This window comes from Rhinopithecus roxellana, chromosome 10 (genome assembly GCF_007565055.1).
Source record: "Rhinopithecus roxellana isolate Shanxi Qingling chromosome 10, ASM756505v1, whole genome shotgun sequence".
NCBI lineage: Eukaryota > Metazoa > Chordata > Mammalia > Primates > Cercopithecidae > Rhinopithecus > Rhinopithecus roxellana.
Window position 1 is genome coordinate 57823841 of NC_044558.1, and position 16043 is coordinate 57839883.

The 16043-nt window shown below is 49.8% G+C and overlaps 2 protein-coding genes across 2 annotated transcripts; both read right to left on the reverse strand.

Annotated features, from left to right (window-relative positions):
- Positions 1-265: 265 nt before the first annotated feature.
- C10H12orf10 (chromosome 10 C12orf10 homolog) lies at positions 266-8920 on the reverse strand. Its single transcript, XM_010373928.2, has 7 exons — positions 8541-8920; positions 8232-8344; positions 3746-3905; positions 1444-1596; positions 1186-1308; positions 587-768; positions 266-476 (listed from the first exon to the last, which is right to left on the reverse strand). The coding sequence occupies exons 1-7, from the start codon at positions 8754-8756 to the stop codon at positions 293-295; spliced, it is 1131 nt and encodes a 376-aa protein (XP_010372230.1). The 5' UTR covers positions 8757-8920; the 3' UTR covers positions 266-292.
- Positions 8921-9043: 123 nt separating this feature from the next.
- Positions 9044-13929, reverse strand: PFDN5 (prefoldin subunit 5). The gene is made up of 6 exons (XM_010373927.2): positions 13744-13929; positions 13441-13543; positions 13107-13138; positions 11187-11261; positions 10961-11066; positions 9044-9225 (listed from the first exon to the last, which is right to left on the reverse strand). Exons 1-6 carry the CDS (start codon positions 13813-13815, stop codon positions 9149-9151), a joined length of 465 nt encoding a protein of 154 aa, XP_010372229.1. The 5' UTR covers positions 13816-13929; the 3' UTR covers positions 9044-9148.
- Between the last annotated feature and the right edge of the window lie 2114 nt (positions 13930-16043).

A 16043-nucleotide genomic window follows, 5' to 3' on the forward strand; every position in this document is an offset into this window, starting at 1 on the left:
TCTTTTCCAGGGAGTTGCATTGGGGTAGAGTAGGAGAAAAAAGCATGGACTTTGGGTTAAGGTCCTGTTCTGTCACCTTTTAGCCACTTGTGAATTTGGTCACGTTAACCCTGGAAACTGTATGGTTTCAAATGCTTTGGAAAGCAAGGCTGAGAAGTTACTGTGAAGAAAATATATCTAGCACAGGGTCTTACATATAAATAGTTGTTTCACTTTTCACAAGTTTCCAGAATGGTGTAGGGCAAGAATGAGTCAAGGACTGGGTCAGTATGAGGTGGAAGGTTTTATTACACTAGGACATTTGTGGGAGGTATGAGCGCTGGGCCAATGTGGCACGGGCCATGTTCAAGGCACCCTCTCGGGTGCGGTGACCACCAATGAAGCCGCTTGCATGGACGAAGATGCAGCCAGGGATCCCACTGACCTGGTCCAGGGCCTCGTCCCGAAGACCCCGCCATGGCTCTGGTAGGGGCAGCCTACAAGTGGGCAGAAAGAGGGAGCAGAGCAGAGGTCAGAATTGGCAGCCTTCTCTTAACAAGGCTGAGACAGGCCTGAAGGTCAGTAGGGTGGTTCCCTAGGGCCTCACCGGCTTTGGAATGAGTGGGGCTCCTTGGGCACACACTGTACTCGCCACTGTCCAGCCTGATCAGTGTAGATAACAAAGATGATGGCCACTGGAGGGGACAGCCCAGATTCCAGGTGGTAGAGATGCTCCTTCCAGGGACATCCACCTTTCGCCAGTTCCACAATCTCCCCACTTGGGTCCACCTGAAAGAGGAAGAGGATAGCTAGAAGGTTTAAGGTAGGCTGGGCATGATGAACATGCCTGTAGTCACAACACTTTGGGAGGCTGAGGTGGGAGGATCAATTGAGCTCAGGAATTTGAGACAAGCCTAGGCAACTAAGTGAGACTCTGTCTCTACAAAAAATACAAAAATCAGCTGGGTGAGGTGGCGTGTGCCTGTAGTCCCAGCTACTCAGGAGGCTGAGGTGGGAGGATTGCTTGAGCCCAGGAGGTTGAGGTTGTCTGCCACTGCACTCCAGCCTGGATGACAGACAGATCCCATCTCAAAAAAAAAAAAAAAAAAAAAAAAAAAAGATTTAGGGTTTAGGGTAGAAGCAGGAGCACCTGTTGATTGGCAGTCAGTAATCCCCAAGCCACAATGCCTCCTCCAAGGCCTATACCTGGAATCGCTGGGCAAGGGCCTCTTCCACCAAGGCCCGGGCTGGCAGCCAGCTGTGTTGGTAGAAATCTAATCTCTGCAGAAACTCCTCTTGAACCAGATCCATTGCACGCTTGAACCCTGCCTGGGAATGATGAGAATCAGAACCAGGGTGCTGGCCCAAACTTGGAATTTGCTGGGGCTTAGGAGGAATAAATGCTCCATTTCCCCCTGCCCAAGGTTCTTACAGGTCTCAGGGTTTCCTCCCATGCCACCTTACCTCTGTGTCTTGGTCAGGCTGGTTCCAGGTAGGATTAAGTCGAGCAACTCGTGCACTCAGGGTAGTGGTCAGTGCATATCGAGGCTCCCCCTCTGCCCACTGGGAGATCCCATTGTCCACGGCATCCACCTCCTCCACAAAGTTCTCATACATCTAAGGCAGCAGCAGGGGAAACTTTCTTGAGGCTACCTGCTATTTATGTGAAGTCTTACATGATTCAAAGTATGTTCATACACACTCTTTCAGCCCTGTGAGGATCTCTCAACATAACTGGATGAGAAAAGGGAGAATTGGCAAGTTCAGCAGCTTGCTGAAGCTCAGAAGGCTCGTTGTGCTGTGACTGGAATTCAGATCACCTGGTTTCTAAACCATGCTCATTCTGCTGCACAAAGCCCAAACCAAAGCCAACACGTGTGGGGAGGGGACTGCTAACTTTTGAACAAGGAAGGTCTCCAGATGCTAGAGGGTCTCTGTGGGAGTGGGTCCCTGTGGTTGAAGGCTGGTAAGTCTCCAGGTAGGGTGAGTAGGTATTCAGTGACATGGTTAATGAGGTGCAGGAGGGGCTCTGGTTGAGAACACAAGAGGGAGAAAATGAATATGAGACTAGACACCAAAAGCTGGTTGCTGAGTTAGGGTTCCAGGGAAGCCCATAATGTGCCACATGACATCAGCAGTTGTCTCCTGGGTCTGAATAAATGGTAGGATAATGCCTCAAGAGTCTCGGGGCAGAAACTTTATGCAAAATTGCCCTACAAAATAGGCCTCCATAACACTACACCTGTGGTATGTAGAAACGTGCTACTCTCAGAGCACTGAGAAAGTAACTTCTATGCCCAGCACTTCCTGATTTGGACCCCAACCTGATGCTCAGTTAAAACATGGGTTTAGGCCGGGCGCGGTGGCTCAAGCCTGTAATCCCAGCACTTTGGGAGGCCGAGACGGGCGGATCACGAGGTCAGGAGATCGAGACCATCCTGGCTAACACGGTGAAACCCCGTGTCTACTAAAAAATACAAAAACTAGCCGGGCGAGGTGGCGGGCACCTGTAGTCCCAGCTACTTGGGAGGCTGAGGCAGGAGAATGGTGTAACCCCGGGAGGCGGAGCTTGCAGTGAGCTGAGATCTGGCCACTGCACTCCAGCCTGGGCAACAGAGCGAGACTGTCTCAAAAAAATATATAAATAAATTAAATAAATAAATAAACACAGGTTAAATTTAGTCAATTGTTAGGGCCGGGCGCAGTGGCTCACGCCTGTAATCCCAGCACTTTGGGAGGTGAAAGCGGGTGGGTTACTTGAGGTCAGGAGTTTGAGACCAGCCTGGCTAACATGGTGAAACCCCGTCTATACTAAAAATACGAAAATTAGCCAGACGTGGTGGCGGGCACCTATAATCCCAGCTATTCAGGAGAATGAAGCAGGAGAGAATTGCTTGAACCCAGGAGACGGAGGTTGCAGTGAGCTGAGATCGTGCCACTGCACTCCAGACTGGATGACAGAGCAAGACCCTGTCTCAAAAAAAAAAAAAAAAAAAAAATTGTCAGTTGTTTAGAAACCCTTCAGCAGTGGAAGGGAAAACTGACCCAGGCAGTCTAAAATCTTGATATTCCAAAAGCTCTGTAGTTACAGAGGGCAGAAGATGGGTAAGCTAAAACTGAGAACTGAACTCAACAGCCTACCTGCAAGAAATACAGCTGACTGAACCTGAGCTTTGACTTGTAAACAAGTAAGTGTCTGTCCTCAGTAATGTGAGACCTGACTTGCATGCCAGGGCCACTAGCCATATTCCTTCCCCAACAGCAGGAAGCTGCTTGCAGGGGACACTGGTGGAATCCAAAGACAGTTTCATAATACAACTCTTCCCAGCTGAGCTTCCCAATTTCTGTGCCACTAGTGAATTACAGGGGTGCCTAATATACGCTTCCCTCAACCTTCAGGGCAGCCAGAACCTCTGAGCCATCTGCTTCTACACATAAGCAGTCTCCCCTCTGTTTACCCAAAGGTGCGGAGCAATTGCTGTTTGTGTTTGTCAAGAAAAAGATAGGGTCATGCTGCTTTATGGTTTTCAAAGCCCTTCCCCATATATTATCGCACCCACTTCTCACAACCACCCCAGGATGTAGGCAGGGGAGGTATCACCATGCCCTTGTGAGATGAGCCTGACTGAGGGAGAGGATGAGTGTTGGGCCTGCTATAGGCCAGGAACCCTGCCCCGAGGCCCAGTGCTGAGTGCTGTGTGAGCACTGCTCCCAGGTGGTCTGCCAGAAATGCATGTGGGTGGCATCTCTGTCCTCAGGTCCCCACCTTGTCATAGAGGGTGCCCACCATGCTGTCCTCTTCACTAGTGCACAGCAACTGGGCCAGCAGCTTGTGCCCGAAGTGCAGATAGATGAGTCCCGCACTGCTCAGCTTGGTCTGCCACGGCTTCCCAGGAGACAGGGAGCTCATGGTCTCTGTGAAAGACCTGAGGAGCATAGGGAGGTGGGGCTGAGGTGAGGCACCTTGGCTGGACTCTCCATGCATTCATTCAGTGGTTAACTCAATGCTTCCTATCTGCCACATTTTATGTTTTTTTTTTTTTTTTGAGGCGGAGTCTCGCTCTGTCGCCCAGACTGGAGTGCAGTGGCCAGATCTCAGCTCACTGCAAGCTCCGCCTCCCGGGTTTACGCCATTTTCCTGCCTCAGCCTCCCGAGTAGCTGGGACTACAGGCGCCCGCCACCTCGCCCGGCTAGTTTTTGTATTTTTAGTAGAGACAGGGTTTCACCGGGTTAGCCAGGATGGTCTCGATCTCCTGACTTCGTGATCCGCCCGTCTCGGCCTCCCAAAGTGCTGGGATTACAGGTTTGAGCCACCGCGCCCGGCCTCACATTTTATGTTTTATTAGACATTAAGGGTAAAAAACCAAGACTCTGGCTAGGCGTGGTGGCTCAAGCCTGTAATCCCAGTATTTTGGGAGGCCAAGACGGGCGGATCACGAGGTCAGGAGATCGAGACCATCCTGGCTAACACGGTGAAACCCCGTCTCTACTAAAAAAATACAAAAAAACTAGCCGGGCGAGGTGGCGGGCACCTGTAGTCCCAGCTACTCGGGAGGCTGAGGCAGGAGAATGACGTAAACCCGGGAGGCGGAGCTTGCAGTGAGCTGAGATCCGGCCACTGCACTCCAGCCTGGGCGACACAGCGAGACTCCGTCTCAAAAAAAAAAAAACCAAGACACTGTTTTCACCTTTAGATTCATCTGCTGGAGGCCGACAAACACAACCCCCCGAGTACTCTCACTAGACAAGACAAGGGAAAGGAAGGGATGAGGAAAGGGTTCAGAGGAGAGCCTTCAGGTCAGTTCTGAAAGATGAATTAGTGGGTGTCCACCAGATAGACAAGGGGTGAAAGAGGAAAAGCATTCCAAGTAGAGGGAACCACATGAATGATGGCTGAGAGACAAGTCTCTTGATAGAACTTCAGGAAAGGCAGCTCAGGTGTGAGATGTGAATGGCAAAAGAAAAAGCTGGAAGAGCAGGCAGGGCCAGACCACTGGACTTTATCTGTGGGTAATCGAAGTCATTGAGGGATTTTAAGCAGACAGGTGCATGTTAGAGCATTGCACCAGCCAGCATGGAGAACAGATGCAAGGAGATTACCAGCAATGGTTCAGGTGAATAAAGAAGGCAAGAATTTGAACAGCAGTGGGGCAGAAAATAGAGAAAAGATATAACAGATGTTAGGGAAGTAGAAACTACAGCCATGATTTCTAAATACCAGTCCATCTCAGAATTACCTAGGGAGCTCCATTTGTTAACTGACTTTTATTATTAAATCTTGAGTAAATACAGGCTGGGCTCAGTGGCTCACACTTGTAATCCCAACACTTTGGCAAGCAAGGCAGGTGATCGCTTGAGGTCAGGAGTTTGAGACCAGGCCAACATGGTGAAACTCTGTCTCTACTAAGAACACAAAAATTAGCCGGACATGTGGCACACGCCTGTAGTTCCAGCTCCTCTGGAGGCTGAGGCAGGAGAATGGCGTGAACCCGGGAGGCGGAGCTTGCAGTGAGCCGAGATAGTGCCACTGCACTCCAGCCTGGGCGACAGAGCGAGACTCCGTCTCAAAAACAAAAACAAAAACAAAAACAAAAAATGTATGCTAAAAAAAGAAAAAAGGGTGGCCGGGCGCGGTGGCTCAAGCCTGTAATCCCAGCACTTTGGGAGGCCGAGATGGGCGGATCACAAGGTCAGGAGATCAAGACCATCCTGGCTAACACGGTGAAACCCCGTCTCTACTAAAAAATACAAAAAAAAACTAGCCGGGCGAGGTGGCGGGCGCCTGTAGTCCCAGCTAATGTAGTCCCAGCTACTCGGGAGGCTGAGGCAGGAGAATGGCGTAAACCCGGGAGGCGGAGCTTGCAGTGAGCTGAGAACCGGCCACTGCACTCCAGCCTGGGCCACAGAGCGAGACTCCTTCTCAAAAAAAAAAAAAAAAAAAAGAAAAAAGGAGAGAGACTTAAAACATCATAATCCCTCTCTCCAAGATAATTACTTTTCGTGGTGTGGTATAATTGAAGACCAGTTTTGTTTTTATACCTTTGTTTCTTTTCAAGATAGAAGATACTTGAGAAGGGTTTTAGGCTGTAGAGAAGGAGAGGCAGAGACACTAGTGGAACTGTGACATGAAATCCCAGAGGATAGGCCGACGGTAGCTCACAGCTGTAATCCCAGCACTTTGGAAGGCTGAGGGGGGATGGATCACAAGGTCAGGAATTCGAGACCAGTCTGGCCAATACGGTGAAACCCCGTCTCTACTAAAAATACAAAAATTAGCCAGGTGTGGTGGTGGGCGCCTGTAGTCCCAGCTACTCAGGAGGCTGAGACAGTTGAAATTGCTTGAACCTGGAAGACAGAGGTTGCAGTGAGCCGAGATCGTGCCACTGAACTCCAGCTTCAGTGACAGAGGGGGACTCCGTCTCATAAAAAAAAACAAAAAGAAAGAAAAAAAGAAAAAGGAATCCCAGAGGAAAGTAATAGACTGGAAACAGGACAGAGATTAACCTCCAACAGAAGGGAAGAAATTTCCCTTAATTGGTAGGAGGGAGCTGAGGATGTTTGAGGTGGGAGACTGCGGAAATGCTCAACTTCTTTTGGGAAGAGGCAGGGACGATCAGTTTGATGTTGTAGAGGCTTGAGGGGGAAGAAAAGGATTGGAATGGGCTACCCCTGAGCAAGAAGGATTTCCCTTTAGAAGGGTGTAAATGAAGTAGAACACCTCACACATCTGAACTGTCATGAACTGCCACAATCATGTGGGCCCAGCAGTTAGGTGCAGCAGCAAGGGCACCAGAATGGATTAATCACAGATGGGTTTATTTAGTTGGGGTGATGTGGGGAACAGAGAGATCAGACTGTTACTGTGTCTATGTAGAAAGAAGTAGACATAGGCCGGGTGCGGTGGCTCAAGCCTGTAATCCCAGCACTTTGGGAGGCGGAGACAGGTGGATCACGAGGTCAGGAGATTGAGACTATCCTGGCTAACACGGTGAAACCCTGTCTCTACTAAAAAATGCAAAAAAAAAAAAAAAAAAAAAAAAAAAAAACTAGCCAGGCGAGGTGGCGGGCGCCTGTAGTCCCAGCTACTCAGGAGGCTGAGGCAGGAGAATGGCATAAACCCGGGAGGCGGAGCTTGCAGTGAGCTGAGATCCGGCCACTGCACTCCAGCCTGGGCGACAGAGCGAGACTCCGTCTCAAAAAAAAAAAAAAAAGAAGTAGACATAAGAGACTCCATTTTGTTCTGTACTAAGAAAAATTCTTCCGCCTTGAGATGCTGTTAATCTGTAACCCTACCCTCAACCCTGTCCTTGCAGAGACTTGTGCTGTGGTGACTCAAGGTTTAATGGATTTGGGGCTGTGCAGCATGTACTTTGTTAAACCAGTGCCTGAAGGCAGTATGCTTGTCAAAAGTCATCACCATTCTCTAATCTCAGGTACCCACGGACACAAACACTGCGGAAAGCCACAGGGACCTCTGCCTAGGAAAGCTAGGTATTGTCCAAGGTTTGTCCCCATGTGATAGTCTATTTACTGAGATAGGAGAAAACCGTCTTAGGGCTGGAGGTGGGACTAGGGCTGGAGGTGGGACGTGCTAGCCGCAATGCTGCTCTTTATGCACTGAAAATGTTTATGGAGATGTTTGCATATGCACATCAAGGCACAGTACTTTTCCTTAAACTTATACATGTCACAGAGATCTTTATTCATATGTCTTTCTGCTGACCTTCTCCCTGCATGACCCTATTGTCCTGCCACTTCCCCTTTTTCTAAAAGATAGTAAAGATAACGATTAATAAATACTGAGGGAACTCAGAGACCGGTGCCGGGGCAGGTCCCCTGTATGCTGAGTGCTGGTCTCCTGGGCCCACTTTTTCTTTCTCTATACTTTGTCTCTGTGTCTCATTTCTTTTCTCAAGTCTCTGGTTCCACCTGAGGAGAAACGCCCACAGGTGGGGCGGGGCAGGCCACCCCTTCAGGGTGATGAAGTCGCTGGTGGGAAAAAAGCCTTGGCTAAGGAAGGAGATGAGATAAGGGGCCTGAGGGACTCCCTGGGAACCAAGGGAGGTCCCAGGCCAAGGAGATGGGTGAAGAACAGGCAGGGCTGAAGGATGGTGTAGTCCTAGTGGGAGTTTGATTTCAACGATGAGGCAGTTATTTTCGCTGACGCGGACCACGGCAGTGGATGGCTGAATTGGAGCACAGAGGAAAGCTGAGGTCAAGGAAGTTAAATAAATGGTATCTGAAAACCTACCTCTGGTGATGGTCATATCGGTGTCTCCGAGGGTCGTACTCGCCCCCCACGTCCACCACGATGTCACAGGAAGCGAGTTTTTCGGGATCCCGGGTCCGCACAATCTCTGCATCCTGCGAGGTACACAGGGGTGAAGGGGCTGCCGGGGGTCGCCGGGTAGGAGATTAAAGTTGGACTTCAGGGAGACAAGGTGGGTAGGAAGGGTGCTTGGGATGCCCCGCGCTATCGGAGGGACCCTATTGGCGGAATGCCATCCACCCCGGAGGCATGCATGCACGCAGTGTCAGGGTCACTTTTTGCGAACCGTACCCGGTACTCCGGCAGGAGGCGAAGCAGTGCGCATGCCAATGCCTCGTCGCAGTGGAAGGTGCCATTGTGCGTCCCGATTCGGGGTGATGCCATGAGTTTGCTGCGGGGTCGTTTTGGGGGCGGGACGGACTCTAGGCCGAGCATGCGGTGCCGGGTACAGATGGGTGGCGGCGGCAGCAGCAGCGTTAAAAGGCCCTGCAGGAAGCGGTGTCCCATAAGACTCTCCCAGCAGTGAGGCAGGAGGGCCGACCCGGAAGGGAAAGCGCCAGCGCAGCTCCACTTCCGCTTGCCAACCGTTGCCTTGGCAACCAGCTCCGCAGAGTGAGCAGCAGCTCACTCCCAGCCTAGGATTTCTTCCAGCTGGTCAAAGGGCCCTGCGGTGGAGCCTCCAAGAGGAGCACCGCATCAACCCTGTGCATCAGTCTCTGGGGCAGGGCCCACACTCTCGACCACCCCCCCCATCTCATCACCAGTCCCTTGCTTAATCCAAGAAAAGACCAACATTCTGCCCAGCTGGCACATTTATTGGCATTAAACACAAGACCCTTCCCAGCACCAGGAAGCCATGCCCAAAGCCGGGTCCCTCTGCCCCATTTCTGCAAAAACTCTCAGGCCTTAGCAGTAGCCTGAGCTGCTCCCAGGGCTGTCAGCTGCTGAATCTTCTGACTCATCATTTCCATGACAGCTGTGGAAAAAAAGAAGCGTCCAAGGTTAGGAGCAAAAAGGAGAACCTAGAGTTAAGGAGAAGTTACAGGCAAGTTTAAGGACAGGTGGACAACTAACTACAGTTTGTTAATAAAACGTTTTTTTTTTTTTTTTTTTTTTTTTGAGACAGAGTCTGGCTCTGTCGCCCAGGCTGGAGTGCAGTGGCTGGATCTCGGCTCACTCTAAGTCGGGTTTACGCCATTCTCCTGCCTCAGCCTCCCGAGTAGCTGGGACTACAGGCGTCTGCCACCTCGCCCGGCTAGTTTTTTTGTATTTTTTTAATAGAGACGGGGTTTCACCGTGTTGGCCAGGATGGTCTCGATCTCCTGACCTCGTGATCCGCCCGTCTTGGCCTTCCAAAGTGCTGGGATTACAGGCTTGAGCCACCGTGCCCAGCCAACTTGTTTTTTTGAGATGGAATCTTGCTCTTGTCACCCAGGCTGGAGTGCAGTGGCATGACCTTGGCTCACTGCAACCTCCGCCTCCGGGGTTCAAGCGATTCTCCTGCCTCATCCTCCCGAATAGCTGGGATTACAGGCATGCACCACCATGCCCAGGTTAACTTTGTATTTTTAGTAGAGATGGGGTTTCACCATGGTGGCCAGGCTGGTCTTGAACTCCTGACCTCAGGTGATCCACCTGCCTCGGCTTCCCAAAGCGCTGAGATTACAGGCGTCAGCCACCGCGTCTGGCACTGTTAATAAAACTTTAACTCAGTGATCCACTGTGGGGTCGCTAACACAAATTTAGGGTCTACAATGCATCAATCAATATGTTAACCACAGCTGGGTGTGGTGAGAATGAGACTGTCTCGGGAAAAAAAACCCCTGCTAATCAGAGATATAAAAACGAACACACTTGGTATTAAATGACTCTGACGTAATCAGAAAACTATAATGTGGAAAGATTTTTACCTCTGGAACACTGGTTCTGAATCCTGATTGTAACAGAGGGGAGCTTTTTACAAAAACAAAAAAAAACAGACCTTGGTACAACTTCCCCTCCCTTGACTTCCAAGTTGATTTAGTCAATCTGGAACGGACCCAGGCTTTCTTTTTAAACTTCCTAGGCCGGGCGCGGTGGCTCAAGCCTGTAATCCCAGCACTTTGCAAGGCCGAGACGGGCGGATCACGAGGTCAGGAGATCAAGACCATCCTGGTTAACATGGTGAAACCCCCGTCTCTACTAAAAAATACAAAAAACTAGCCGGGCGAGGTGGCAGGTGCCTGTAGTCCCAGCTACTCGGGAGGCTGAGGCAGGAGAATGGCGTGAACCCGGGAGGCGGAGCTTGCAGTGAGCTGAGATCCGGCCACTGCACTCCAGCCTGGGCGACAGAGCGAGACTCCGTCTCAAAAAAAAAAAAAAAAAAAAAAACTTCCTGAGTGATTCTTATGTGCAGTCAGGGTTATAATTGCTGGTATTTAGTTCATTTGGATCATGATTCCTTCCTGTGTGTTCATCTCATTCCCCCATTCCATCCTCATTAAATAGGAGCTCCACCAAAGCAGAAACATGATTTCCTTCCTCTAAATTTCTCAAACACTCAACCCAGGAATCTACAGATAGTGATTATGCAATACACAGATTCTAAAGATTCCAAAGAGAAACTAAGACGTAGTTTTACTCCAGCAAAGGGGACACCCCCGTGGTTCACTCTGCAATCCATGTTATCATGGAGATAGAGAGGGTCAAGAGGTGCCCCAGGAAAAACTTACCCTGTTTCATGGCATGCTTCTCCTGAAGAGCTGGTTGGATTTTCTCCATCTGTTTGGTTAGAAAATCTATCTTCCTCTTGAAGAAGTCCTTGGCATCCTCAGCTGTCTACAAGGTCAGAGGTGAATGAGGGGCTAAAAGGAGACTCCCTCTGGCCATGTTGCACTCTAGAGCTTCCCCTAAATTTCCCTTCCCTGTTCAGAGGGGTATCCACATGCTCTCACTCACCTTCTCTACATAGTACCCAGTTCCCACATCGATGAGCACATGTTCCACATCATGCAGCTTCCCAGGGACATACATCTGAGAAGCAAGTATTAAGGCAAAAAGTAGCCCAGCATGAGCCATGATTCCGCCAGCCAGCCTGCTTGGCCTCCAAAGACCCTTTTCCAAAAAGCTTCAAGGCATAAGGACTGAATAATCTGGAGGCCTCAGAACAATAACTCCAAATGGAAAGAAGACAGAGAAATTGGTTCTTTAAGGAGAAAATGATGTATGCTGGAACACCCTCTTGTTCTACCTCATCCCATCTCTCACCCTCTAAGCAGTTCTTGCGATTCTTCTCATTAGCCCCATCAGAAAGACTATATATAATGTTTTCCTACTGTTGTAGAGTACTATAAGTGGAAAGCCAGCCTCATTTCCCTTAACACTCTCAATCATGAAGTAGATAATTCCTACCGAAGTTAATTTTTTGTTTGTTTGTTTTTTGAGACAGAGTCTTTGCTCTGTCGCCCAGGCTGGAGTGCAGTGGCGCGCTATTGGCTCACTGCAACCTCCGCCTCCCGGGTTAAAGTGATTCTTCTGTCTCAGCCTCCGGAGTAGTTGGGATCACAAGTGTGTGCCACCACGCCCGGCTAATTTTTGTATATTTAGTAGAGACGGGGATTCACCATGTCAGCCAGACTGATCTTGAACTCCTGACCTCAGGTGATCTGCCAGCCTTGGCCTCCCAAAGTGCTGGGGATTACAGGCGTGAGCAACCATGCCTGGCTAATTTTTTTTTTTTTTTAACCATTCCCTACTACACTACTATTCCTGTGCTCCTTTTAGCCTGTCAGTTCTCAGACTACAGATTAAAGGTGCCCTACTGCTATAACTTGCTCATTCAAGTAAAACACTGAACAAGTGGACACAATCCAGGTTTCTTAGTGACAGTTTAGAAATGAGCCACAATGAGGCTGGGCGCGGGGGCTCAAGCCTGTAATCCCAGCACTTTGGGAGGCCGAGACGGGCGGATCATGAGGTCAGGAGATCGAGACCATCCTGGCTAACACGGTGAAACCCTGTCTCAAATAAAAAATACAAAAAAAACTAGGCGGGCGAGGTGGCGGGCACCTGTAGTCCCAGCTACTCAGGAGACTGAGGCACGAGAATGGAGTAAACCCGGAAGGCGGAGCTTGCAGTGAGCTGAGATCCGGCCATCGCACTCCAGCCCAGGTGACAGAGCGAAAAAAAAAAAGAAATGAGCCACAATTAACAGAGCAACCTCCCTGTTCCTATATCCTCCTATTTTTGTCTATTGCCTGTATCTTCTAAGATATTAGCAAAGTGTAAACCACCAGGTTTATCTCCATATTAATGTTCTCAAATAGCAAAGGGAAATATTACATCTCAACTATACATACTCCTTGGTGTTCACAAGGCATTAGCTGGATGTTGGTGTGAAGTTAGATAAAAAGAGCTACAAAGTGTGAAATAAGAGTACTCTTGGCCGGGGGCAGTGGCTCACGCCTGTAATCCTAGCACTTTGGGAGGCCAAGGCAGGCAGATCACGAGGTCAGGAGTTCTAGACTAGCCTGGCCAATATGGTGAAAACCCATCCCTACTAATAATACAAAAATTAGCCGGTCGTGGTGGCGCGTGCCCACAGTCCCAGCTACTCGGGAGACTGAGGCAGAAGAATCTCTTGAACCCGGGAGGCGGAGGTTACAGTGAGCCGAGATCACACCACTGCACTCCAGTCTGGGCGAGAGCAAGATTCTGTCTTTAAAAAAAAAAAAAAAAAAAAAGGTGTTATCAAAATCATTGTGGGGAGAGGATAATCTGAAGTACTGAAGTAATCAAAACAATCCCCCTCCCCGCTTTTTGGGGGAGTGAGGGAGAAAGGGAGAAGGCAGCAGGTAGCCGTTCCTGTGGAAAGGATACAGAACTCGTCAGTGGGACAAGTAATTCTTTCCCTGTGAAAGCAATGAAGACAAACACCTGGGGAAGGTTAGCGGCTCCAATGTAAGACGTTAAAGAGAGTTCCAAGAGGGCACAGCACCCAGAGACGGTGTGAAAAGAACGGAAACAGGGGCAATAGAAGCAGAGGAATGTCCTGTACATTTCAATTCTAGGTAGGCAACATGCAAAGGGTTCATGAAGCAGTATACGATATGTAATGGATTTTCTCGTTTCAGGTAAGAAAAACCGGATTAGGAGGTGGGACGAGAGAAGCAGGCTTGCCACTTTAGGTTGCCCTCACCCCCCTACCCCATACCCTCGTTGCTCTTGTTCAGCACGTTCAGACAGTCCTTGGCTTCCACATACTTGGTCTGTACCACTTTCAGCTGGGCAATGGACGTGGACAAGAACTCCACTTCCTACAGAGGACGGGTATAGCGGGTCAATGAGAGGGCTATGGGGAAAAGGGAGAGCGGCCGGGGAGGGGGCGGGTCCTGGGACCGGATAGAGGTTTCGCCTGGGAAAGGTAGGCTCCCAACTTGGGACCGGGCGCCAGGAAGTACGCGTGGGCAGAGGGGATGTAGAGCGGGAAAGAGGTTCCTATGGGGCCCGTCACTACCTGGTCCAGCTGGTTCTTGAGCATTTCTAGCTGCGGCAGATTCAGCTCCGTGATGTTAATAGACTGCGCCATATTGGGAAGGAGGACTAACAAAGAGGAAGTCCCTCGGCGAGCAACGCTCTAGCCGTCCTCTGCGCGTCTCGATGGCGTCAGGAGGCCTCGCTGCGCCATACAGCTCTATGATCCTCTGTCCCGGAAGGGAAGGAGGCTGATCTGTGAGTTATTTTCATAAAATATCCTAAGCCTAGTACAGTAAAGTAGCAGCAAACAGGACTCCTGCCCATAAGGAACTGCAAAATCTTAAAGTTCTCACGACACAACCACGATATTACAAAGCAGTGTATGCTACTCCACGTGGGTGGTATAAGCTACTAGAAAGCAGGCTGGGTTGCTATGGTGACGGCTCCTGGGGCCTCGCCCTGCCCCTCTCTACCCCACCTGCTTGTGCTGCCTGCTGGTACCCCGCCAGGTCCGATTTCAAATGTTCCTCCCCGCACAGCACGGAAATGGCAGGAAAATTCTAAACTATTTTTCCCAGATGGCCTCTGAGGCCGAAAGGCAGGAAAAAAAACAACAACGGCCGAAAGGCAGGAAAAAAACAAACAACAACAAAAAAATCCCTTGTCAGACCGTTCTGAATTGTCCTTGAAAAAATCAGGCATTAGACTGAAAGCTTGTTGAAGGCAGGAACCAACCATGTTCTCATCACTGAACCAATTCTTCCCCTCTCGCTATGACCATCTTCCCCCAGCAGGAAGTAGGCTAACACGTAGTAGAATCTGAAAAAGGGTTTATAACCCGTTGCCAGTGAGTTGGTGGGAGAACAGCAAGGAAGCACCATTGTCAACACATAGAGCACAAATTAATCAATAAAATGTTTTGGCCGGGCATGGTGGCTCATTCCTGCAATTCCAGCACTTTGGGAGGCAGAGAAGGGCAGATCACTTGAGCCCAGGAGTTTGAGGCCAGCCTGGGCAACACGGCGACACCCCGTCTCTACAAAAAATACAAAAGTTAGCCGGGCTGGTGGCATATGCCTGTAGTCCCAGCTACACGGGAGGCTGAGGTGGGAGGATTGCTTGAGCTGCAGAGTTGGAGGCTGTAGTAGGCTGTGATTGTGCACTCTAGCAACAGAGCTAGACTCTGTCTCTTAAAAAAAAAAAAAAAAAAAAGACGGCGCAGTGGCTCACGCCTGTAATCCCAGCACTTTGGGAGGCCGAGGCAGGCAGATCACGAGGTCAGGAGATCAAGACCATCCTGGCTAACACGGTGAAACCCCATCTCTAATAAAAATACAAAAAATTAGCTAGGCATGGTGGGGAGCGCCTGTAGTCCCAGCTACTCGGTAGGCTGAGGCAGAATGGCGTGAACCCGGGAGGCGGAGCTTGCAGTGAGCTGAGATGCGCCACTGCACTCCAGCCTGGGCAACAGAGCCAGACTGTCTCAAAAAAAAAAAAAAAAAAAAAAAAGTTTTACCATGTGCTATACGTGAGGAATACGTGAGAGTAAGATATTTGCTTCCCTTGAGCTTAACAACTGAAGAGAAAAACCACACTAGAACTTCACAGATCCACACTCTACTGCTAAAGTTACACATTGGTAAGTGTAACAGGTGTACATGGGCAGACAGCAGTAGCCTTTAACATCTACTTAGGAGGGAGGCAGGGCAACTGAGGCATTAAAACTAGTGCCATGGCTGGGCATGGTGACTCACACCTGTAATCCCAGCACTTTTGGAAGGCTGAGAAGGGCGGATCACAAGGTCAGGAGTTTGAGACCAGCCTGGCCAATATGGTGAAACCCTGCCTCTACTAAAAATACAAAAATTAGTGGGACGTGGTGGCATGTGCCTGTAGTCCCAGCTACTCGGGAGGTTGAAGCAGGAGAATCGCTTGAACCCGGCAGGCAGCGGTTGCAGAGCCAAGATTGTGCCACTACACTCCAGCCTGGGCAACAGAGCAAGACTGTCTCAAAAAACAAAACAAAACAAAACAAAACAAAACAAAACAAAAACAACAACAACACAACACTAGTGCCACTCCAAGGATACCTGAGGCAGGAAGAAAGGATGGACAGATGGTACCTGGCCAAAACACTCTCAACGGGTCTATCACTACCCTTCATTGGGCCTGTCTCTACTTAGCATTTTGATGCCCCTTTCTTCTCCAGATTTGTCTGCTGAGGCCCAGCCAGGCCCAGCAGGCTTTGTCCTGTGTCTTTGTCTTTCTTCCCCAGGCACTCAAACTTGATCCCCTGTAAGCTGTTCCTGTCAGCTTACAGTACCACATAGCAGGAAGGGG